Raw genomic sequence first — 24,541 nt, 5'->3', positions numbered from 1 at the left:
GCTGAACCTGGAAGACAGGCTTTGTCCTGTCGGCACCTGGGAGCCAGTGAAGGGTTTCAAACAGAGAATGAGGTGATCAGAACTGTGTCTTAGGAAGATCACTCTGTCTGCAACATGGTAGCTGGAATGGGAAAACTGGAGAGTGGAGGTGGGGAACTGGACTAAAATATTAATGCAGTAACTAGTTCATTGGTGAAATGAAGATCTGAACCATAGTGAGTAGTCATACTGGCGTGAAGGAGGCAGAAGGTTGATGTCCCTGCCTTTTTACAGATTTGGACAGCTTAGCCCAGGGAGTTAAGTCAGGTAGTAGAAGCTGATGACAACTTTTAAATCTGCAGTACTGATTAAACACTTGAACTGCATTTCCTAGGTTTGGGTCTTAATGTGTCGTCTATCAACTGCATGTTTATAGATGTGCAGGTCTAGCCGATGTGTGGCCTTTCACTTTTCTGTGTGTATGATTGTAAAGTGCAGTCATAGACCATATACAAGTGCAGAAGTTCTTGGCCACTTGCTTCAAGTTTCTCTGTAGCAGACGTGGTTGGCACCTTGTTCATATCCTCCAGCCCTTAGCTCTTGAGAACATACCTACCTAACCTTGAATCCCAGTACCCACCCCTCTTTGTCAGAGAGCCCACTTTGCCATCTGCCTGGCAGGCCAAAAGTTCTGGGGAATTAACATCCCCTGGGAGCAGACCTCAAGCAATGACAGACGGGAGTTGGCATAGAAATACCCAGCTCCCTCCCCATGGGTGGGATTACTTATGGGTGAGTGTGTTTTAAACTGGTTCCCAGAGCTTCCCCAGGGGGTTGTGCTCTAGTTGCCCACAGCCTTGGTCTGCTTCATCACATACCCTTTGAGGCTCCTTCCCCTTTGTCTCACTGCCCTGCATCCCTTCTGGTTGCCCTTCAACTCCCAAATAAACTACCTTTACTTGATTTCTTCTTTTAAGGTCTGCTTCTGGGGAAACCCAAACTAAGATGTCTAATAACACTCAAAGCCTCTGGAATTAGAGTTTCCTAGTATCCTCAAAATACTAAAGCATTCTAAAACCAACCCCCCAGTTTCTTGTGTATTCAAGTAATGGTTATGTCAAAACTCAACCCTTAGGGAGTAAATTTATGATCTTTTGAGCTTCTCTTCATATTGTCTTTTGATGGTGGACACATTTCTTTGATGTTGCCAACTTGCATGCAGTAGGTATGCGGCAAATATTTCTCAAGTGGCTCTGATATATTCATGAATGTAAATGTCCGGATGCTACCAACAGCGCTTCTCCCTCATTTGGGGCAGAGTCCATTCTCTTCATTAAGGTTTATAGCTAATCACATGTTGGGTCCAAGGTATATTGTTGACAAGAATGCACGGTAACCCCTCGAGAAAGGATTAGGCCTACATCCTGCCAGGAACGAACTATGAGATGACATGATCTCTCATCTTTCTTGCTGATGGTAAAGGAAGCAGGCATTTCTTTGGCTTTCCTTTATTTGAAAACAAAAACAAAAACCGCTCAGAGACACAGTTAGCAGCCTCTTCGCATGCTTCTGGAACATCTCAGCAGGTAAGGTCTCAGGCTTCAGTGTTCTCTGTTGACAGCAAGTGCTGGAATGTCACCCATGTTGGATGAGAGTCCCTATCTTTACATCTCTGGATTTCTGCTGTTATGGTGGTAGGTGTGTGGGAGAGACAGCTGATGTGTTCACTGGATTCCTTCCCAGGCAGTGATGTGCCCAGGGAGTATATGCTGCCAGTACAGGTGTTGAAAGTCTCCATGATGGTGGTGTGTCAGATGTCAGTAAAACTGAGCTGATTTGCCTGCCAAGATTCAGACTGCTTTTCTTCATGTCGGTACTCACCACTGGTGGATGCTCTGCTGGGATGGTGGTCTAAAGCTTCCGCCTTATTAACAGGGTCACTGAATAGAATGTGTATGTGTGTACAGTGTTCATTATTGAGGTATAACATGTATATAGGAAAGTGCACAAATCTTAAGTGTACAGCTCAATGAATTTTATATGTACGTACCTATATAAACATGGCCTGGATCAAGACACAGAACATCTACTGCACCCAGAAGACCCCCTTGTGTCCTTTCTGGTCAGTACCCCTACAGCCCCCAGGGGAAGGTTATTCTGTCTTCAATCAACAATGATTAGCTTTGCTTATTCTTGAGTTTGCAATAAATGGAATCATGCAGTATGTATAGCTGACCCTTGAACAACACAGGTTGGAACTGTGTGGGTCCACTTACATTCGGGTTTTTTTCAGTAAGTATATTCTACAGTACTACATGATCTGTGGATGTAGAACCACGAATCTGGGGGGCCAAACTGTAAAGTTATATATGGATTTTCAATCGTGCGGAGGGTCGGCATCCCTAACCCCTGTGTTGTTCAAAGGTCAGCTGTACTCTTTTGTGTCTGCCTTCTTTTACTCAGCCCATGGCCTCTGAGATTCATCCCAGTTGTGTTTATCTACAGCTTGTATTTTAATTCTTGCTGCATAGTATTTCATTGCATGAATATACCACAGTGTATTTTTTCATTCTCTTATCGGTGGACGTTTTGGGTGGTTATCAGTAAAACCGCGATGGGCATTCTTGTACAAGTCCTTTTGTGGACATCTGTACTCATTTCTCTCAGGTATGTGCAGTGGTGTGTTGGTAAATGTGTAACAGTAAGTTCTCTAACAAAAATAGCTCTGACTTGTACGATTTGTAAATACCGCCACCATGACCAATGTCAAGCTACCAAGGGGATGTGGGTTAGGAAGAGATGTGCCCAATCAGCTTTCAGGAGCCAGTGGGAGCCAGTCTCAGCATACCACTGGGTACAGAGGCCAGGAGTGGAATTTCAGAATCAGAGAGTAGGCATATATTTGGTTTAAGTTTTCCAAAGTGATTGTACAATTTTACATTCCCGCCATCAATGTATGGGGGTCCCAGCTGCCCCCATATCCTCGGCAACACTTGGTATTATCAGTCTTTAAATTTTTTACCATTCTGATGGGTGTGTACCGGTACGTCATTTTGGTTTAATGTGCATTTCCATGATGCCTGAAGCTTAGCACCTTTGCATATGCTCATTAGCCATCTGGCTATCCTCTTTTCCAAAGTGCCTGTCCAAGCTGTTTGTCCCTTTGGTTACTGGGTTGTTGGGTCTTTTCTTTATTGATTTTTAAGAGAATATGTAAGTTCAAGACAAGTGGGGCTGGCTTGTAAAGAAAGCCAAAAAGAAGAGCTCCAGAGGCAGCCTGGCATGCTGAAAAGAGCCTGACATTGGGGCCACACAGACTTGTGATCATATCCAGCCAAGCTGGTGGCTACCTGGTAACATTGAGCATATCCCCTTCTTGAGCTTCAGTTTCCACATCATCAAAATGGGCTTACTCTCTAGAGTGCTGTTGGTTTCTGAATGGGAAAAAGTAGATGGAGTGCCTGGCGGAGGAACACATCACAGGTTCTTAGTAAATGTTGGAGCCTCTCCCCATCTCAATCAGAATCACCTGTGAGCTTCTAGTCATGAGGCACATGATGGTTTTAATGCCTAGAAATCCCACATTCTTCCTGGCTGTCTAGTGGTGTCTTGTCATAAAGCTACCGCCTGTCTCATGATGTGAGGGCTTTATTCTTTGTGAGAAGCAGCATTTCTCTTTTTGTGGGAGGCACGATGGCAAGGTTTCCTAAGCATGTCATTTTGCAGTGCCTTATTTGATGTGAGGCAGGAAGGATCTGCAGGGCACGTTTTAGAGCCATGTTCTCTGTTTAGGGGGAGAAGCCGCTGCAGAGCAGAACTAATAAGAAAGTGAGGCTGCTTTGGAAAGGGCTGCCGAGTGAGCAGCCTAGTTGTGGTCCCCGGCCCTCCCTTCCGGGAGTTTGGACTTGTGAGGAGCGATGGACTCAGCTCAGGCATCACCCCCTCCAGGAAGCCTGCCCTGGAAATGCAGACAAGGTCCTCTCTGGTCCCCTGCGTGTGGACACATCTGTCTCACCACCTGCCATATTATAAGGACATCTTCTTTCAGCTCTCGGAGCCTTATTCTTTGTTATATCCCCACTCCCAGCACAGTGCAGGCACACAGTACTTTAGACAGAAACGTTCTGGACGAGCCAACACACTCTTGCCCAAATCGCCTTGGCATCACCAGCATGCTTTAAACAGCTTCCACTTGCATGGCCTAAAGCCTGGTTAAATATTGAGAAGTGATCAAGCAAAAGAACTAGGTAGTTCTCAAATACTCGGGGGGTGGGGTGGGGGGGAAAGCAAAACAAACAGAAAGGCCAACAGACAAGCAAGAGGTACCAGAACACGTGTGGAATGATGATTGCTACAATGAGTATATGCACTTTTATGTCTAAAAGTAAAGATGCTGTGACAGTTTAAACACAAAACAAATCAGCACTGTAATGCTTTTCCAGCCCAGCTCTCAAGGGAATACACAGGCAGTTATTAATATAGGCAGTTCTAGAAAGAATAGGACATTGGAATTTGGAATAAGGAGATTTTAAAATTCTGAGTCTGTTATTTCCTCTCCCCTTTTCCATGCGGAAGTAGCTTTATCAGAATCAATATAAACCAGCCTGTAGATCTCAAAGTTAGTTGGGGTTCATTTAAGAAATGGATGAGCCTCGGCATCACTCTGTTACCTTGTAAATAACATAGCTAGTAGAAAGCTGAGACATAAACACAGAAGTATCCCTGTAAATGTCACCTTAGTGTTTCCCATCTCACATTAACCACTTAAATCATTGTTACACTCTGTAATGTGCTTATTATATGTTATGAGGTGCTTCTGCACTATTATAATGGATATCAGTGAGCTTTGTAACTTCTCTTTTGAAGTTAAAAAAGGGTCAAAAATGTCTTTAATGGGGAAAACAGAAATGCTAAAGAACAGACCATTTTGAGATGGAAACATCTTCATGGTGCTTTGCACACAGCTTTATGAAGAGAGATCCCAGTAGGCAGCAAGCAGCTCTCAGTGGGGAAACCCCAGATTGTTTTTACGAGCTGGAGACTGGTGGCATTGGCGCGGGTCACCCTGAAAAAGATAAACCTCTAGCCATCGGCTACTTCTGACTTGAAGCTCTGAGGGCATGGTTCACGGCCCCAGAAGCCCTTCTATGGAATCCGGGGGCTTATTAGCAGTGAGCACTGACTGCGGAGGCTCCGTTGCGCCTGCTGGCCTGGTGACCCAGGAGATGTGGTGGTGGCGGTGAGGGCAGGGGGCGGGCAGGAGCAAGCTTTTGGATGGATTCCAGAAAGCAGCCTCAGCAACCCCAAAGGAAAGACTTGTTCAGAGGAAAACGGGAACAGCATCTGCGTGGATTTGGGAGAAAGGTTGGGAGGGGCTTCCAGAATATGCAGAGGGGCCAACGGCATTAAAAACAAGAAATTTCACCTTGTTCTCAAAGCATTTAGCCTAGCCTCCTGAAGATTTGTTTGTATAAATCCTTCAAAATTTGGGGTTAACAGAAAGTTGCTGTTGTCGTTGGTTTTTTTTTTTTTAATTGAAGTATAGTTGATTTACAATGTTGTATTAATTTCTGCCGTCATCGTTTTTATTTTTTAATACATTTATTTATTTATATATTTGTGGCTGCATTGGGTCTCTCTTGCTGCGCGCGGGCTTTCTCTAGTTGTGGCGAGCGGGGGCTACTCTTCATTGCGGTGCACGGGCTTCTCATTGGGGTGGCTTCTCTTGTTGTGGAGCACGGGCTCCAGGTGCGTCGGCTTCAGTAGTTGTGGTTCGTGGGCTCAGTAGCTGTGGCGCGCGGGCTCTGGAGCGCAGGCTCAGTAGTTGTGGCGCGTGGGCTTAGTTGCTCCGCGGCACGTGGGATCTTCCCGGACCAGGGCTCGAACCCGTGTCCCCTGCATGGACCCTCAACCACTGTGCCATCAGGGAAGTCCCTGTGGTTGTTTTTAAATAAGCTGAAGTTATGTTTGGATGGCACAAACGAACAAAGGTTTTATTTTCATTTAAAAAATATATGTTCAGACAAGCCATGGGAAGACAGCTAGGTTGCAAGGATAATGGCTTTACATGTTTTAACTCAGAGTCTTACAGTTTTACTCAACATAAAACAAATGGAAGAGGAAGGGCTACCTCCCTAATTTATCCTGGCTGCCTCTCTGCTGCCTCCTCGTCATCCTCTGTGGTTCCAGCACGACTGGACTGAAAACCTGTGAGGTTTCCCCTGCACTTCCCGCCTCCTCAGTCGGAGCCAGCTGCTCTCAACCCTGCCCATGTGAACCACCTGTGGAACTCTACAAACTCAGATGCCTGGGCTCCCCCTCACACCTTTAAATCAGAATCCCTTGGCAAGGGCTCAGGTATCTGTATTTGAAAAAACTTCCCAGGGGCCTCCACACACAGCCAAGGTTGACGAATCCTTGAATCACTCATCACATCCTGTGGATTCTACCTCCAGAATCTCTCAAATCCATCCTCTCGTGCTCCATTTCCATTGCTCCTGATTTGGTTCTAGCCCTTATAATCCATCTGGATGACAGAAACAGGTTCCTAACTCATCTTTTCTGCTTTTAGTCAATCCTCCAAACTGCCACCAGATTTATTTTTCTAGAACACAAATCCAAACCTGTCATCCCTCTGCTTTAAATCCTCCAATGGCTCCACTCCGAATGAATGATGGAGCCCGTTTATGTCTTAGATGATGATGGACAACAGCTGCTCCTTATCCTAGGCAGGCGTTCTCTTAGCTTAAAATGTTTTCTTTTTAACTTTTTATTTTAAAGTAATTTAAGACTCACAAGAAGTTGTACATACAGTTCAGAGTTCCCATGTGTCTATCACTCAGCTTCCCCCTAATGATAATATCATATATAACCACAGTACATGATAAAAAGCATGAAACTGACTTGGTACAATCCTATTAACTCAACTACAGGCCTTGTTTGGATTTCACCGGTTTCTACGTGCACTCTTTGTGTGTGTGTGTGTGTGTGTGTGTGTGTGTGTGTGTGTGTGTAATACTATGACATTTTGTCACGTGAGCTTAATTAATACGGTTTCAAAAGGATCTCTTTTTCTACATAGCAGTGGTTCTCAAGTCTGGTTGCACATTAGAATTTCCTGGGGGAGTTTTAAAAAGTACCCATGACTGGCCCTGCTCTAGGCCATGCTTTAGTCCAGCATTTCTCAGACTTTAATATGTACACAGATCAATTGGGGATCTTGTAACAATACAGATTCAGATCTTGTAGGTCTGGGTGGAGTCTGGATGGAGCCTGGGTGGAGTCTGCTGTCCTAATAAGGTCCCAGGGGATGCTGCTGTTGCTGCTGCTGCCAGTGTGAGGACCACATTTGGAATGGGCCACCCTGTTGTCAGACCAGTGGAATGAGAATCTATGGGTGTGAGACCTAGGCGTGGTATGTTTGAATTCCTCCAGGGATTCTACCATGTAGCCAGGATTGAGGACCACTGAGACACGTGATGGAATTCTAAGGCCATGTTACCCTTGGAGATCACACCATCCCAACCTCTCTCTGAACCATTCTAGGTCATTTCAGTCTCCTCTGATGAGCCATTCAGATGCCAAACAACTCTTGGAGTTAAGAAATCCTTGCTTCTACGTAATCCATATTCTTCTAAAATGTAAATGTAGCCAGTGTGAGCTCTCTCAGCTTGCCTCTCACTTCCATTTTAATTTCTTCTCTATACTTTTGCCCATCTTGAGACAAAAGGGAGGAAGAGACTGTCTCTTCACTTTCATACCCAAATTCCAGAGAGATTGTTTCCAGTTTACCACCTAGTCTCTTCATTCCCTTGTCAATTAGCCTCCAAGCCCGTAGATATTATAACGACAGACGCTCACTTCCTTCAGCATTTGACAAGACTTTCAGCTACTGACCTTGTTTTCTATCTTGCAGAGAAAACCCCAAGCCATCAGAGGGAAATTACCCTCAACTTGCTGCCACCACATCTCTAAAAATACCAACATCCATTCGTTTCTATCCTCCCCCTCCTGTGAAAATCAAGGCCATGACCCTTCCTCTCTCTAAGATCAGTTGCTTCCATTGGGTTCTGGCTTTCGTTTCCTTCCCTTCCTCCTAGTACTGTTTATCCTCTCTTCTCCCATGTCCTCAAACTTTTTCTACTAGTTCCTTCCCATGAGCTTTGAAAGAGGCTTATGTCTTTCCCATATTAAAAAAGGCCTCATTGACCCTGCTTCCCTTCCAACTTCTGCCATAGCTCCCCTTCTTTAAGAAGCTCTTTACATATGCTGTCTCCAACTACACTTGAAAGAGTGATTCACGCTTGCTAACTTCATTTCCTCACCTCCCACTCACTTCTCAAACCACTCCATTCTGGACTGTATCCCAGCACTCAACCAAAAGTCCACAATGGCTTCTAAGCAGGTAAATCCAATGACTACTTTTCAGTCCTCATTTTTTTGAACTCTCAGCAGATACACACAGTTAAGTCAAAATAGTACTTTAAACATATCTAAGATGGTTAGGCATTTTTGAGATTTTCGTGGGAATCCAATAGGTTCCATTAAGGCATGGGCATGGTTTCTTCACTGCTGCATCCTTGATTGTGTGCCTGGCAAACAAAGGTGCTCGATATGTGTGGTTTGACCAAAACCCTCCCTCTCTCCCATGATGAATTCCATGACACAATTTTCTCCTCTCGTCCTACCTCTCTACCTGGTTTTCCAGGGTCTATCTAACCGACTTCTCTACCTTTACCTACCTCGTAAATTTGATGCTACTCAAGATTCTCTCTCTGGCACTTCTGATCTTGTCACATTCATAAACTCTTCTTGGGCAATGAGTTCCATCTCCATGGTTTGGCTTGTCATTTTTATGCTGACCAATCCCCAGTTCACATCAATGGCTCACCTCTCTTCCAAACTCCATATCTGAATTTCCATCTGCCTCCTGATGATTTGCAAATACATATTATGGCAATATTTCAATTGGCATATATCCAACAGCTGAATCTTTTCTTCCAAATTTGTTCTTCCGCCCGTTTCCTGTTATGGTTAACATCCTTCTCCTCTTGCTACTTATCCAGGTGGGAAACTTCTAAGCCGACTTCACCCTTTTCCCTTTGTTTACTCACAGATCCAGGGAACCTCAAATCCTATTGATACCACCTCCCTATTTTTGGGATAGTATTTTCGGTCTATATTCTGAAGCACATTAGTTCCTTGGGTTGTTAATAAGGGTCATCAAAAAAGTAAAAAGTATTCATGATCAAATAAATTTCAGAAGTGCTGAACTGGATAGAGTTAAATAGATTTCTTTACAGAGGAGCTTTTAAAAGCCTTTGATATGCTAATGTGCATTCAATATGGGGCTACTACATGCATTGTTTCCCAAAGTTATTTGGTCACAGAAGCCAATTTTCTTTGCCGCATCACAGGAAATTTTTACTAAAGCACATTTTGGAAAATGGTGGTCTAATTTAGCCCCCATCTTTTCTCCTTCTGCAGCTTTTCTTCTCAAAGCCTCTTGCTTACAAACTTACATAAGCCTCCTGGGTGGAGGAGGGGATCTCCCCCTCTCCAATATCTTGCCTCTCCAACTTAACCTCTATACTTCTATAAGAACTGTCGTTATAAAATTTGGGTCATGACTCTCCCCAGAGTATTAGACATCCTGGCCCTTACTTCTGTCCATGTCATCCAGATCCTTACTGATTTTCCGCCTGTTTGCTCTATCAATGACTAACAGAGGAATGTTGAAGTCTCTAGCTATAATAGTGGGTTTGTCTATTTCTCCTTTCAGTTCTATCAGTTCTTGCCTCATGTATTTTAATACTCTGTTTGTTAGGTGTATACATGTTTAGGATTGTTATGTCTTCTTGGAGAATTAATCCTTTTATCATTTTGTAATGCCCCTCTTTATTCCTGATAATTTTCCTTGTTCTGAAGTCAGCCATATCTTAAATTAATAATAGCTTTCTTTTGCTTAGTGTTAGCATGGTGCATCTTTCTCTATCCCTTCATTTTTGACCTATCTGAGTCTTTATATTTAAAGTGGGTTCCTTGTAGGCAACACAGAGTTGGGTCTTGTTTTCTCTTGATCCACTCTGATAGTCACTGCCTTTTAATTGGAATATACCATTATACCATTCATGTTTTAAGTAACTATTGATATGGTTGGATTAATATCTACCATAGTTGTAAGTATTCTCTATTTGTTGCATTTGTTCTTTTTCTAAAAAAATTTTAGTGGTTGCCCTAGCACCTACAATATATATCAATACCTAATCTAAGTTCACCTTCAGATAATACTGTAATGCTTCATATGTAGTACAGTTGTAACGCAGTAGTTCCAATTCCTCCCTTCTGTCCCTAGTGACATGGCTGACATTCATTCTACTTATCCATGTGTTATAGTCAATCAATATATTGTTACTATTATTGCTTTAAAGTTATCTTTTGATCAGTTAAGAATAAGAAAGCTAAAAAGATTTGACTTTACCTTCATTTATTCCTTCTCTAACACTGTTCTTTATATAGATCGGAGTTTTTGATCTATGTAATTTTCCTTCTGCTGAAGAGAATTTCTTGCAGAACAGGTCTGCAGGCAATGAATTCCATCAGTGTTTTTTTTTTTTTTTTTTTTGGTCTGAGAAAGTTTTTGTATCTCCTTCACTTTGAAGCATAATTTTGTGGAATTATAGAATTTCAGGTTGCTGAGTTTTTTTCCTTTCAACTCATTAAACATTTAATTCCACTATTCCTGCTTGTGTGGTTTTTGATAAGAAGACCAATGTAGTTCTTATCTTTGTTTCTATATGTAAGGCGTTCCCCCACCCCAATCCCGTCTTCTTTCAAGATTTCCTCTGTCTTTGGTTTTCTGTAGTTTGAATATGATATGCCTAAGTGTGCTTTTATGGGTACTCGTCCTCTTTGGTGTTCTCTGAGGTACCTGGATCTGTAGTTTGGTGTCTATCATTAATTTTAGAAAATTCTTGGCCATTATTATTTCAAACATTTCTTCTGTTGCATTCTCTCTTCTCCTTCTGACATTTTAATTACGTGCTATGTTATTTTGATATTGTCCCACAATTCGTGGATGTTCTGGGTTGTTTTCACTCTTTTAGTCTCTTTGTGTTTCGATATGTGAAGTTTCTTTCATCCGGTATTTAAGCTCACTGATTCTTTCCTGGGCTGTGTTGAGTGTACTGATGATGGTCCATCAAAACCATTCTTCATTTCTGCTACAAGTTTTGATTTCTAGCATTTCCTTTTGATTTATCTGGAGAGTTCCCATCTCTCTGCTAACATTATCTATCTGTTCTTGATGTTGCCTACTTTTTCCATTAAAGTCAACAACCTATTAATCATAGTTACTTTAGATTTCTTGGGTGATAATGCTGACATCTGTGTTGTATCTGAGTATGGTTCTCATGCTTCTTTTGTCTCTTCAGACTATATATTTTTTTCTTTTTTGCATGCCTTGTAATTTTTTCCCCAAAGCTGGACATGTTGTATCAGTTAGTAGGAACTGGGGTAAATAGAATTTTATAGGAAGGACTTATGTTAATCTAGGGCTTTGGATGTATTTAATGTTTGTTGTGGCTATAGGTACCAGAAGCTTCAAATTTCTCTATTGTCATTCTTTTCATCTCTCCCCTTAACTTTGTCTTTCCTAAGTACTCCTCCTCAGAGAGAGTCTGTGTCTTACAGCTCTTCAGCTATAATCCACTATTATTATATTGGAGCCCTGCTGGTGTGGTGGTAAGGTGATGGGAGGGTAAATGGTATATAATCTTTTGAAGAAATCTCAGTCTTTAAGTGGGCCTGTGCCTTGGGGCTATGACCTTCACAGATATTTCTCCAGTGGTATAGTTTTCTTCCCCTGCCTCCTACTCCCTTTCCTGGCTGCTGCACTCCTAATCTATTTCCTCGAAGCCCTGACACCTGTGGACTCTGCATCCCCAACTTACGTGAGACAAAAGCTAAAGGGGGCTCCAGTGGGAAGGAGGAACCTAGGATAAAGTTTCAGAATTGTGCTCTGGCAAAAGTCTTCTTCCCTGGAGAGTAGCCCTTCTTTATGGAGAAGACTAGGTGAACTTCAGGAGGATTACTTTTGTTCCACTCCCTGCCAGCAGTACGTCAAGATTACCATTTAAATGTTTCTACCAGAGACGTGTGCTTCAGGTTAGCAGATCGTTTCCATGCCTTTATGGATTTGGGGATGGCACTTTGCCCTGTGACCTCAGTTCTCTGATGCGCTCGAGAAAAATCATTGATTTTCAGTTCGTCTAGGTTTTTCCTGTTGTAAGGATGGGGATGACAACTTCCAAGCTCTTTACATGTCGAAGCTGAAACCGAAAGCTCCTCCTTACTCTGTTACTGATTGAAATACTACTTCAAGGCCATCTGGCACCGGGGGCCATGCCCTGGCTCATCTATTTCTGTATTTCCTGGGGGCAATCTGGTGGAGTTAATTTTTTACTGATGCTTTAGAAGCCAGATGTGTGTTTCCCTCTTGATTCCTCTGCTTATTAGTTAAGCTGTATGATGCATCAGTTATTTCTTTGTGAAAAGCAGTGTTGTCGGATAGAACTTTTCTGATGATGAAAATGTTATCGGTCCTGTCCATTACAGGAACGTGTGGGCTACTGAGCACTTGAAAAGTGGCTAGTGCAAGTGAGGAAATGAATTTCTTATTTTAATTAATATAAATTTAAATCAGATAGCCGCACGTGGCTAGTGGCTTTTGAATTGGACAGTGTAGGTCTAAGGCTTTAGAAGTGTAGACGATGGGTGATCAGATATGCTATTTTAAAATTCTCCTTGAGTAATTCAAAGTAAAAATATAGACTGATGTAATATTACATCATCTGGGAGCATGAGGCCACGTCAACAAAGCTTCTGGTTAGTAAAAGGTAGTCACGGACTGTACAGATGCTTTTTATAAAAGGAGACGGTGATTTGGAATGTGTCAACTGAGTGACTAAGGTGGTTAGTCCTCTCCCCTGGGAATCCCCAGGAGGTTGTTCTCTTGCCCCAGACAAACACATGTGCACTCAGTGCAGATATTGGGAGGTTTGTGTGGCTTTAGGCATGCTGCACTTTACGAAGTTTGCTTACACACGTTATATCTCCTTCTGTCTTCCAACACCACGATGATGATATTGCTGATCGCATTTTATGGGTGAGGAAATGAAGACCCCAGAAAGGATAAATGACTCTTATCATGGACACTTCGATGGTTCACAGCCTCAAACACAGAACTTTGGGGCTCTGAAACAATGCTAATTCCACTATGCCAAAATCAGTACTTACTGAACTTCACTCCAGTTCTGCTTTACCCCGCTCTAAGAGAACTGACATCAGTCAGTAGTTGAAACTGAACATTAGCTACCAGGGTCCTCCCCATGGACGCTTCACCTCTGGCAACCACAGAGCTGGGTCCTTGTCTCAGAAACGCAACATGTCGCTCCTGTTTGTACCTTCTGTGCCTTCTGGTCTGATGTAAATTATGTTTCTGCAAAGGCAAATGGCAGGTGACCCTGTGTGGGAAGTCTTTGGAAGGAAGGAAGCTTTGGTAATTACACTGATGGTAGTAACAACATCCACACTGCATGTGCGTGGAGTGGGGCGTTATCTCTCTCCCCGCCTCATCTCTGAGCGTCCTTTCTTCTGCTCAGCCCCCTTCTCCTAAACTCCAGCTCCTGGAGACAGGCAGCAGGGGCAGGGCCCTCTGTCCAATATGCTTGCCTTAAACCGCAAACTTAAAGGTTCAGGCTTATGTAGTCTCCTTTGAATGACAGCATCATTCAAAATTAACGGCTGAACAAATAACTTTCTCACCCTGCTGTATCTGTTGTCCAGGTTTCTACAGAGAGAGAGAAACTGCAGTTTTAGAATTAGTCCTGGCAGCTAATTACTAGGATGCTTTATAGCAGTGGTTCTCAAAGTTTGGTCCCTAGACCAGCGGGAACAGCATCACCTTGGGAACCTGTTTGAAATGCACATTCTCAGGCCCCACCCCAGACCTACAGAATTGGAAATTCTGGGGGTGAGATCTGAAATCTGTGTTCAGACAGGCCCTCCAGGGGATACCTACTCAAGGTGGAGAACCACTGCTTTAGAGTATGGAGGCAGTTAAATGGCATTAATTAGTCAGGATATATTATGCAAAAGTTCTTTGGGTCCACCAATCCATTGATCGCGTCAGTGTGGTTCTCAGACCAGCAGTAGCAGCAGTAGCCCTGGGAGCTTGTTCGAAATGCGGAAGCTCAGGCCTGCTGTCTCAGACCTATTGAATCAGAATATGAACATTAATAAAATTCCCAGGGAATTCCAAAACATATTCAGATTTGAGAAAAATTGCTAATCTTCACTTAAACTGAGGTTAGTTTTGTTTGAAGAGTTTAGGCATAGAGAACCAGGAAGGTAGAGAAATTTTCTTTGATCCTAAATAATTGTAGGTTTCTTTTATAACCCCATGAAAGGAAATTTTAGACAAGGGAAGGTGAAGAAATGCACTGACCTAAATGACTAAAACCCCCAGTCAGCAAAATTTTACATTTCGCAGTTTCAAGGGGCTTTATTATCACTTGGCCTGGTTCTCCTGATCTCTGGCAATTCTGACACACTCTTCCCTTTGAAGAGCTTGTGGATCTACTTATGTGGGGAAGATTTCCCAGGGAAACACTGTAGTCACGTAAATTAAGTGACAGAGGAGAGTTATCAACTCGCTCACCTGAATTGCTGGAGAATCCCTTTCTGGCACGCTGGGCTGTGAGAGAACCTTGAAACTGGAGCCCACAGACTCCCAGAGCTTTTCATTCCAGAGATACTTCTGGACAAGAAGTGAACGCTTCCTTTGTGGGCAAAGCCCTGTCAAGCAGGAAGATGAGGTTCTGAGCCTTGCTACTCAAAGTGTGCTCCACTGACCAGCAACATCACCATCATCTGAGAGCTTGTTAGTAATTCAGAATTGCAGGTCCCACCCCAGGCTGAATCAGAATCTGTATTTTCCCGAGATGCCCAGGTGATGTGTGGGCATAAAGAGTCTAAGAGCAATCAGTTTACTCAGTATGACCACTTGCCTACATGCTGTACCAAAACCAGAATAAAAACGAGACAACAGTGCAAAACTCAAAAAATTAAGGTACTGAGTATTACGAAGATTTTTTTTTTTTGAGCACTTATGCTAGTTGTATAGCAGAGATACGGTTTTTACTGAGACAACTGGAAGGAACTGACAAAGCCATGGTATTTGACAAATTCGTGGAGCCCATGGAAGAATGAGCAAAGGAATCTCCCCTTTAATGCTGAGAAATGAACAGTTCTAGTGTTTCTGTTAAACTCACCAGAGATACACTGATTTTGTACCAGCATCATTTTTTAAGTTCACCTCTTAGAACAAGTCTTTGTTACCCTGGGCTCCCTCTTGAGAAATTCGAAGCTGAATGACATCAGAATGGTGATCTCTTGAACACTGATGCTACAACTGGGAAAACCACTCGTCCTTGATTTAAAAAAAAATGTGTTTCATGTTTACATTTGAGTATGGGTTAGGCCAATGTTTTGAGACTTTACTTCATGTACATAAGGACACGTGTAGTGGAGAGCTGACTTTGACGGTACTTGCTGGGAACTGCAGAGTGCTCTGCCCTCCCAAATGGGAATGGACCACTGGAGATTGAGGTCAATTTACACCTTTCCAAACTACTTGAAACAAAAGAGGTGGTCAGGCGTTTGGTTTTGGTTTTTCTTCATATGAGTTTCTCCCCATATAAAGTTAAGTATCAACAGATCCTAAGGAAGAATGGATGCTTATTGCTTATCATCAAGTTTGAAACCAAAATTTATCAAGGATGAGAAGTGAAGACACATCTAAAGAAATCACATGGTCATGCTCCCCGGCAAAATTATATTCAAGCAAAATAAATGAATAGGGAAGGCAGAGCGTGTTTTCCATGCTACAAGCCATCAACCAGCAACAATTTATTAAGCACCTGCTGCACATTCCACATTATACTAGTTTCTAGGAGAGATGTGGGAGTATAAGACATTGGTCCTGCCCTTGAAGAGCTTTATGATCTTAAAAGAAAGTATCACATGACAATACAGCAAATTATAGAATAGTATCTAGTTAAGCATTAAAGAATGTGGGTACAACTGAAAGCCAGATAGATTTAAGGGAGGGAGGGAGCCACGGATTTGGGAAGGCCTCACAAAGTAGGAGACACGTGAGTTTGACCTCATAGTAAGCAGCGAGTGCATTTCTAGGGGGGGAGAGCAACACAGGTAGATGTGTGAAGATGGGGGCTGTGAAAGGGGGGCCTGCAGACTCCTCCTGTATTCCTGAAGGGAAGAGGGGCTGGACACAGGCCACTCAAATGTGAGGGCTTGATAAAAAACCACAAATCCGGGTGGCGTCCAGGTCCAGCTTGGAATCATCTTTACCACCATCCAGTGGCAAAAATGAAAATGGCAGTTACTTATCCAATTCAAGAATAACTGAACAGCTGTGCTGGGTCATTCTTGCCTGGGTCATGGTCACCTTGTTGAGTGAAGGGATGAACATCCCTTAGCAATGTGGGCCCTAAACTCCTAGAGGTGTGTCTCTAGATGGGTGTAAGACCCTTAGTGCAGAGGCTCTCAGGGTTCCACCTGTATTCTTTCCACTCACACTCACCTCTACATGTCAAGGCCGCTCACCGTGAGCACCTGCAGCTCTTTGCCTGTGGCTTTTATAAAACAACAACAAAAAACAATTCTGGGGCTTCCCTGGTGGCACAGTGGTTGAGAGTCCGCCTGCCGATGCAGGGGACACGGGTTCGTGCCCCGGTCCGGGAGGATCCCACATGCCGCGGAGCGGCTGGGCCCGTGAGCCATGGCCGCTGAGCCTGCGCGTCCGGAGCCTGTGCTCCGCAACGGGAGAGGCCACAACAGTGAGAGGCCCGCGTAACGCAAAAACAACAACAACAACAACAACAACAAAACAACAAACAACAATTCTGATTATGGGAACACATACAGCATCTGGAATTGCCAGAGATTTATTTACTGTGCCGGGCTGCAGCCGGATCAACTAATGATGGCTGGAGACTTGGGAGAATATCCATGTCCTTCACCCACAGTTGGGATAACTTGGATGGAGGTTATCCAGTGTCTCCCAGAGCTCCCCAGTGAGACTGAGCCCGGGGTGCCCACAGTGGACACTGGCTTGAGAACACTCCCTTGACTGGCTTCCTGCTACTCCCTGTTTCCTGTCCTCACTTCCTTACTGATGTTTTTGGATGTTTTTGGATATCACGCCCCAAGGTAACTGCCTGCACTCAAATCCTCATCTCGACTGTACTTGAAGCCCACAAGTTAAACCTAAAGTAAAAGACCTAACAATGGGGGGTCTTTCAAAATACCAGAAACAATATTCTCAAGAGGATTTCCTGGAGAGCAAGAAGATAAATATAACTTCCCTGTCCCCTCACTGCCTTCTTTTGTTCAAAATATGACTTCGGAAGTTGAAGGCGCGACATATTATTCAGGGCTTCCCACATGAAATAACAACTGGTGTTGATTTTCCTTTTTGTTTTTGTCTTTTAAAGGTTAGAGATTACTCACCTCCCCTGCTGGTCATTAAATCAGTCTGGCAGAATACCTCGGAAGTTCTGTGGCCTTCCGGGCATGTGGCAGCAGCACAGGCAGTGTGGCAGACAGGCCTGCTTGCTGTGATGTGCTACCAAGCAGGTGACTTCAAAGGTCTGCTTCAAGCCTATCTCAGGTATCACTTGGGGCTCATACTGAGCCCCAAAGTCAGGTACCAGATGGCATATACCACAAAGTCAGAGCTGATCAGATCCCCTAGCTCCCGTGCCAAGGGATGCTGCAACCTCTCAGGTAGGAAACAAATAACTTCTTTTCGCTTACTTCTCCTTCTCTTAGTTATCACAAGAAGTCACTGGTTAAATGCTCAGCTGTTGGATGAGGTTTGTAAGTCTGGTGAATCCTGAGAGGTTCAGTCTTTGTGTTCGTTAAAAAAAAAAAAAAAAAAAAATCCTTCTCTAACTCTAACATGGCATCTGTCAAGATACTCTGAGTCATTAAAAAGGTGGGCTTCCTCTCACACTACAGCTTTGTATTTAAATTTCAGTTTAAATTAGCAGTTTACCCAAAGTTTGTTCCAAATGCTTATCTACATGGGCAAGTAAAAGATTGCTCCCCAAATCTAAATGAGACAAACAGAGTGGGCACTGGAGGATACTAGTCACACAAATGACATGTGCTTAGAAGTCAGACAACCCTAGAATGATATTGAACTTGGATTGTTTGGATGCACCTCCCATGAAATGCAAGGAGAATGAAACGAGATCTCACCCTCTCCTTACTTTGCTCCTAGTGCAAAAATAAAGTGCAAAAGGCAACTGGCTGGTCCAGCAGATGCACGAATGCTGCCCTTTCAGGCCTGGCCTCAATCTTTTCTAAGAGTACATGCCACCTGGATAACTCATCGAAGTGACAGGACTGCCCAAGGCATCATAGCACCTGTCACCAGACAAAGCACCCTGAGATGCTAAGAGCACATTCCAGTGTCTGCGGAGATGACCTTTAAGGTGCCTTCCAAACCCAAGGGTCTTTGATTCCCCTGTCCTTTGGATGCAAGCTCTTCGTCTGTCATTTTATGTTCAGAAAGGCAAAGCAGCTGGACTAGGCAACAGAGCACGGCCTCCTGTCTCCTCGGCAGGTCGCTGTTCACAGTGGGGTCTTACATACTGTCAGGAGAAGCCCGGCCTGGTGGGTGGCTGCTACAGACTGAGGGTCAGGCCTGCCAGCAGTGGGCACTCTGACAAGTCCCAAGGCCAGCAGCAATTCAGCAGCTTTATCATTCAAGCAGTTAGACCGTATTCAGTTTCCTGGGTTCCTCTACATTGGGATTTAGACCATAAAGGACAGAGCTCTAGGAGAGCAAGATAAGTGCATCTTGGGGAAGGTTACATTGGAAAATCTGGTCTTTGGCCAATTGCCCAAGCGAGCATCTCCTCCCAGGTTGTAGTATTTGTCCCCAGTCAAACTTCTATAAGATTTTTGGATGTGAACTTCTCTTTGGCATTTTTTCATTTTACATAATCAATGCAGATGAAAAAATCCTAGCAAAACAAAAAGAAATACACACATGAACCCTTTCAAGCAGTATTTGGGGCCAGATAATTCTTTGCTGTATGGGGCTGTCCTGCACACAGAGGATGTTTAAGAGCATCCATGACCTCCACCCACTAGATGCCAGTAGCAACTCACCCCTGGTTGTGATGAGCTAAAATGTCTCCAACCATTGCTGAATGTCCCCTGCAGGGCACAGTCGCCCCTGATTGAGAACCACTGCCTTAGAGATTATTTAACAGCATTAACTTCCTGAAATTGCCCCGGTAAGGGGGTTTTGGAATATAGTATAGGAACTTCTTTATGTAAAGGACCAAAGAGCAAATATTTTAGGCTTTGAGAGTCTTACACCATCTCTGTCTCATATTCTTCCTTGTTTTTGTTTTGTTTTGTTACAATCTTTAAAAAATGTAAAAACTCCTACGCTCAAAAATAGGCTGGAATTTGCCAATCCTTAGACTGTAGAGAAAGACGTAACGGCGATTCCTATAATGACTGAAAGTGCTGAGACGGTATTTGGAAAAATTGGGATCTTGATCCAACTATCAGGTCTTTGTGACCCTGAGCTAGCTGTTGTGCTGCCCTTCGTGGAAAGCTTGAATTAAATAATTCCAAGTTAAATTCTATCAATCTCGTTTTGCAACTTAATTCTCCTTAATATAATTAAACATGAAAAGTTTAAATAAAGTAGAAACTCAATATTTGAACAAAATGAGATTCCCCAGTAAAAGGAAGAATGTCTGCATAGTGAGTATGTGTCCTTCCCTTGGTTTGGAATAAAACAGCCTATGAGGTCCCCCTGAAAAAGAGGACGTTATGCAAAGGAGACGCCCCTATGCAATTGCAAAACTGAAAAGTGTTTTGATATGACTACAGAGGTGATCTTGGCAAAAGAGAAAGGGAGAGTGGTATCTTGGAAAAAGAGAAGCCTTAGAATCTGCCTATAAAGTTGTACACATAAAAATGTCACTTTGAAAATACATTTCAGAGTAGTTTCTGTGGAATTTTCTTTGCCCATCACGTAAATGTCTGAGCAAACTAGGGCAGGTCCCTTGGACAGATATTTACTGAAGGCCTACTATGTGCCAGGGACTGTGTGAGTGAGGCATTGGAGTTGAATTCACCTGGACCTGGCCAATGAACAGCACTGAAACAGGAAATCGCTGCATTCAATCATCCAGAGGTTTTTTTCCGGTGAAATAGTCTATCTTTCTGTCTTTGTATATTGCTAATTACAAGTATCTTATGCTTTACTTTGGGCACGTAGAGTTTGTGTAAGTGGATTTCCATTGACACTAGGCAGCATCAGTCGAGAGAATGTCCTTATGATCCAACTGCCACTGTTAGAACAACGGTATAGGGTGGGGATGAGACTTTGGTTGAATATACCTCATTTGGATACCAAAAATGTACATTTAAAACCATTCAAGTAGTTTATCATATGGGAGGCAGTAAATGATAGTGAAAAGAGCACTGGGCGGGGAGTCAAAACCCTGGGTCACAGTCCTGGTTCTGTTCTTGTCTTTTTTTTCTATAGATAATTCGGTTAATTTCTAAGGCGCAGTTTTCTCATCGGTAAAATGGAATCACACCATTTCTCCTGCCTACCCTTAGGTGTTTGATGTATTTAAACATACTATATGCTTATAACTTATAAGCTGTTATAAAGGTGATATCATTATTATAAGGAATGGGCTAAATTGGTTCTTTACACAGATGGAACAAATCAAGTATTGACTTGGTCACAGCCAGATCAGTTATCAACTAAGACCTGCTTACACTTCACTTTAGGTGATCAGGAAGAAACATATCCATAAAAGCTCGGGAGGCACTACTCTGAAATTTGCTCTGAGATGAACATCATGGATTTTTGTTAAAATACAGTAATGAGTTAAATTTAATATTCTAGTGAAATGAAGACTTTTGAAGATCAACATGTATTTAAAGGGGTTCAGAAATTAATGGTTGATCCTTTGCCAGTACCATCAGGCCCCACCTACTTTCACCCAAAATTACATCTTTGCCCTGTAGGCTTTAGAGGAAACCATTGCTAGGGAGAGTCACCTGTCTCATAGTTTGTGGTGAGATTCTAACGCTGCAGAGGTCAGAGTATGGCAATCGTGTCGCTTGCATGAATTTGAGAAAGCTCCTCCAAAGCAGATCAGCTGGGGTTGTCAAGGGTGGATTATTTTTTTCTGTGATACTCTCAATTATGTTTTTGAAAAAAACAAGCTGGATTTTCATTTTTTGTCATCATCCCTTCCCAGTCTATTTTTGATCAGAAAGTAGCTGGACTAATATTGCAAGAAGGATCGCCTTCATTGAGTAGGTACAACCCCAGAGCACCAGGAGTGAGTGACACAGCCCTGCAAGTTAACTTCCTTCACTTTTGTCGTGGGGCACGAGAAAGCCTCAAACCCTGGCTATGCTTTGTCCACTTTACTTCCAGTGTGCTGTTATAAAACAGACAGGGGCTGGCTGGTGTTGTGTACAATGTTAACTGTCAGTGCTACCCCTGATGCCAGCAACAAAGTATCAGAATAACACCAGTAAGGGCAGAAACAGTGACTCTTTCACTCCTAACATCTTGTGTAAAGGCCAAATCTTTCATGTCTCTAATAGAAAAAAAGAGGAAAAAAGTAAGTGCTTGTTCCCACACTTTACAGTACCATGACTACCGGGGGTCCATTTTTCTGTCCCCCAGGTCCATACCTACCAAATATAGGCGTTGGATATAAGAAGAAAAAGATGGATATATAAAACTGAAGGCAGTTCCCTCAGTTTCATGAGTCTGGGTTTTCATAAGCTCTGTGAATTCATTTTCACCAGAGACCCATCAGCTAGAAATGAGTTCTGACCACTATGCCACTTGGTTTTGATCTTCCCCAGAAACCTAGAACACGAAAAAACATCCCATTTCTTAAAACAATTCACTCACAAGACCGCCGTCCTTTAAAGTTGCCCTTTAGATATGAAGGCAAAGCCAGCCTCCCTGGCTCTCCAGTCCCAACTTTCTCTTCTAATACGCTTTTCTGTCCTGAACAGATCAAAATCAAATAGGAGAGAAACAGTCCAGTTGAAAAGACATCTGATGTGCCTGTTGATGTCTCATTAACCTTGAGAGTGAACAGAACTGGTGACTGCCCGTCAGAGTGGCGTGACGGTTAGTGGTGAAAAAAAACCCCAAAAAACCAGCCAGTGGAAACATCACCTCAAAAAACAAAAAACAAAAAACAAAAAAACAAAGAGAAACATCATTTAATAGATCATCTGTCAAAAGATGGGGCAGCTTTCTAAATGTCAGGACTGGCTAAATTATAGTTTCCTTAAGCCTATGATGAAACTACTACATGTTTTCTTGGGAAAGCATTTGGAGCAGTATTTATCTGTGTGTCAAAATATGGTAACTAGAGTATCAGGGGAATAAAAACCCACTTTGATGTTGGAAGCATAATCATGAAAAAAGCAAACAACTCGGGATTAATGTTACTAAGGTTCTGTGGCGAGTATGTGTGATGATGTGTGTACCATTAAAAATACCACGAGCCACCCAATGTGGGAAGGTCCTAATTCCACTGAGTCTCTAGTCAGATTCCCCTCATTACTAATTGCTGATTGATAACATGCCAACAAATACAGGGGGGGAAATTCGCTTGTCTCTAGGGGGTTACCTGTAGAGTAAAAGAGAAGGAAAGAGTCCCCCAGGTTCACTGGCTGACTCCCGGTGGGATAAGTAGACTAGAAATCTAACCAGCCTCCAATCCTGGATCTGGACCAGAGACCCACACAAAACCAGCACCTTCCATCCCTCCGCCCCAGGGCTCCAGCTGGGACTGGCTCCTGTCTGCCCTCCGCAGAGGAGTACCTTAAGTAAACAAGACCCAGAATCCCCACCAGGGCTTGGATGGAACATTCTCACCTATTTCTGCTTTTCTCTCCCAAGGTCTCCACTTTTCCAACTCTAGTCCTCACTCCTCTGCTTTTCTTAGGAACTTCCTGAAAGTTATCACCATTAACCTCACTTTTTACATCAAATTCCCACCTCAGGCTGACAGCACACCCTGTTTCTTTGAGTGTCACCCTGTAACCAGCTGCTCGGTTTCCTGTGGTCTTCTCAGGGCCACACAGCCTGGCTTCTGTCCTCACCCTTCTGGCTCTGCCCCTCACCCTCACGCCCAAATACACCCAAATGAAAGTGCATCAGTCGAATCCCTCATTTCCCAAAGAACTTTTTGCATTTCAAAGGAGAGGAGCTACTATTGAAAGATGAAACAACTGCGAATTACAAACGTTCCCTCTCACCCTAGAAGTCAGAGATGGCTACCTCGCCCGGGGAAGAGGGCAGCAGGGCAGCAGGGCAGCCCCTGTCCTCTCTCCAGGACCACACTTCTTTCTGGTGGATGGGAGGCATTTTCTTTACCATCCCGCTCACAGCCCCTCCGAGCAGCCTTTTCCAAAACACTCCGGGGTCAGAGGAAGGGAGAAGAAATGAGGACAGGGGCGAGGGGTCTCTGAATCCCCCCAAGATGGTATTTTGTTTTCAAGTAGCAGGACTTTCTAGAATGTCTTCTCTAGTTCGGTTCCTTCTGGCCCAGTTACCCCAAAGCCTCCCCGTCCCCAAGACCACTGCAACCAAAACAAGCGCGCCGACCACAGCACCGTAGCCGCCGCCGCCCCAACTGTTGCAGCGGCTGCCGGCGTGGCGGCGACGGCGGCCAGGGCAGGGCCGGGCCCGGACCCGGACGCTCCCCGCCCGGGAGGCTGGGAGGCTCCGGGCGGCCTTCGAGGGGCGCGCGGTGCAGCAGAGCCCCTGCGGCAGTCGCCTGCGATGGGAGAGGAGGCGCTCTCAGCCCGGACCCCCGCGCTCAGCCAGCCCAACCGCGGCAGCGGCGCCCGCAGAGGCTGCCCGTGCCCGCCCCCCTCTCACCTTTAAGATCAGGTCGGTGTGATGCTGGTCCAGCATGTTGGCTTTCTGGAAGGAGGTGACGATGACCCGGCCGTAGCGCCCAGGGGTCTGCAGGTCCGAGTAGAGCCGGTGCTTGGAGCGGTTGACCGGGAAGAGGCTGTTGACGAGGTTGCGCTCGATCTTGGCGAGGCTGTGCTGGGGCGCCAGCAGGTGCTCCACGCTCTCCTCGACCTGGTAGCGGCTGAAGCTGGCGCCGAGCAGGATGGAGATGAGCACCGGCGCCGAGGCGAAGAAGACAGGGTGACTGGCAATGAAGTGGCCAAGCCGGGAGAAACACGTCCTCAAGCCCCTGTGCAGAACCTGCCGCAGCATCCTAGAGCAGAGCGGGCGCGGGAGGAGGGCGAGGCGCACGCTCGGCACGGGCTCGGGCGGCGGCGGCGGCGGCGGCGGCGGTGGTGGCGCCCGCGGCGGCGGCGACGGCGGCGGCGGCGGCGGAGGCGAGACCCGGTGCTCTCCCGGAGCCGCGGCACC

General features: G+C 44.4%; 1 protein-coding gene across 1 annotated transcript in view; it reads right to left on the bottom strand.

Moving 5' to 3' along the window:
* Positions 1-24,384, bottom strand: part of PTCHD1 (patched domain containing 1) — a 50,567-nt gene extending 26,183 nt beyond the window's left edge. The window contains exon 1 of the mRNA XM_007463958.1: positions 24,032-24,384. Coding sequence (XP_007464020.1) covers positions 24,032-24,382 — 351 coding nt within the window. The 5' untranslated portion in view covers positions 24,383-24,384. The remainder of the gene's footprint in view (positions 1-24,031) is intronic.
* Between the last annotated feature and the right edge of the window lie 157 nt (positions 24,385-24,541).

The sequence above is a fragment of the Lipotes vexillifer genome, unplaced genomic scaffold (genome assembly GCF_000442215.2).
Source record: "Lipotes vexillifer unplaced genomic scaffold, Lipotes_vexillifer_v1.1 scaffold587, whole genome shotgun sequence".
Classification (NCBI taxonomy): domain Eukaryota; kingdom Metazoa; phylum Chordata; class Mammalia; order Artiodactyla; family Lipotidae; genus Lipotes; species Lipotes vexillifer.
Note: the sequence above shows the minus strand (reverse complement) of the source record. Positions and strands in the feature narration are given on the sequence as shown.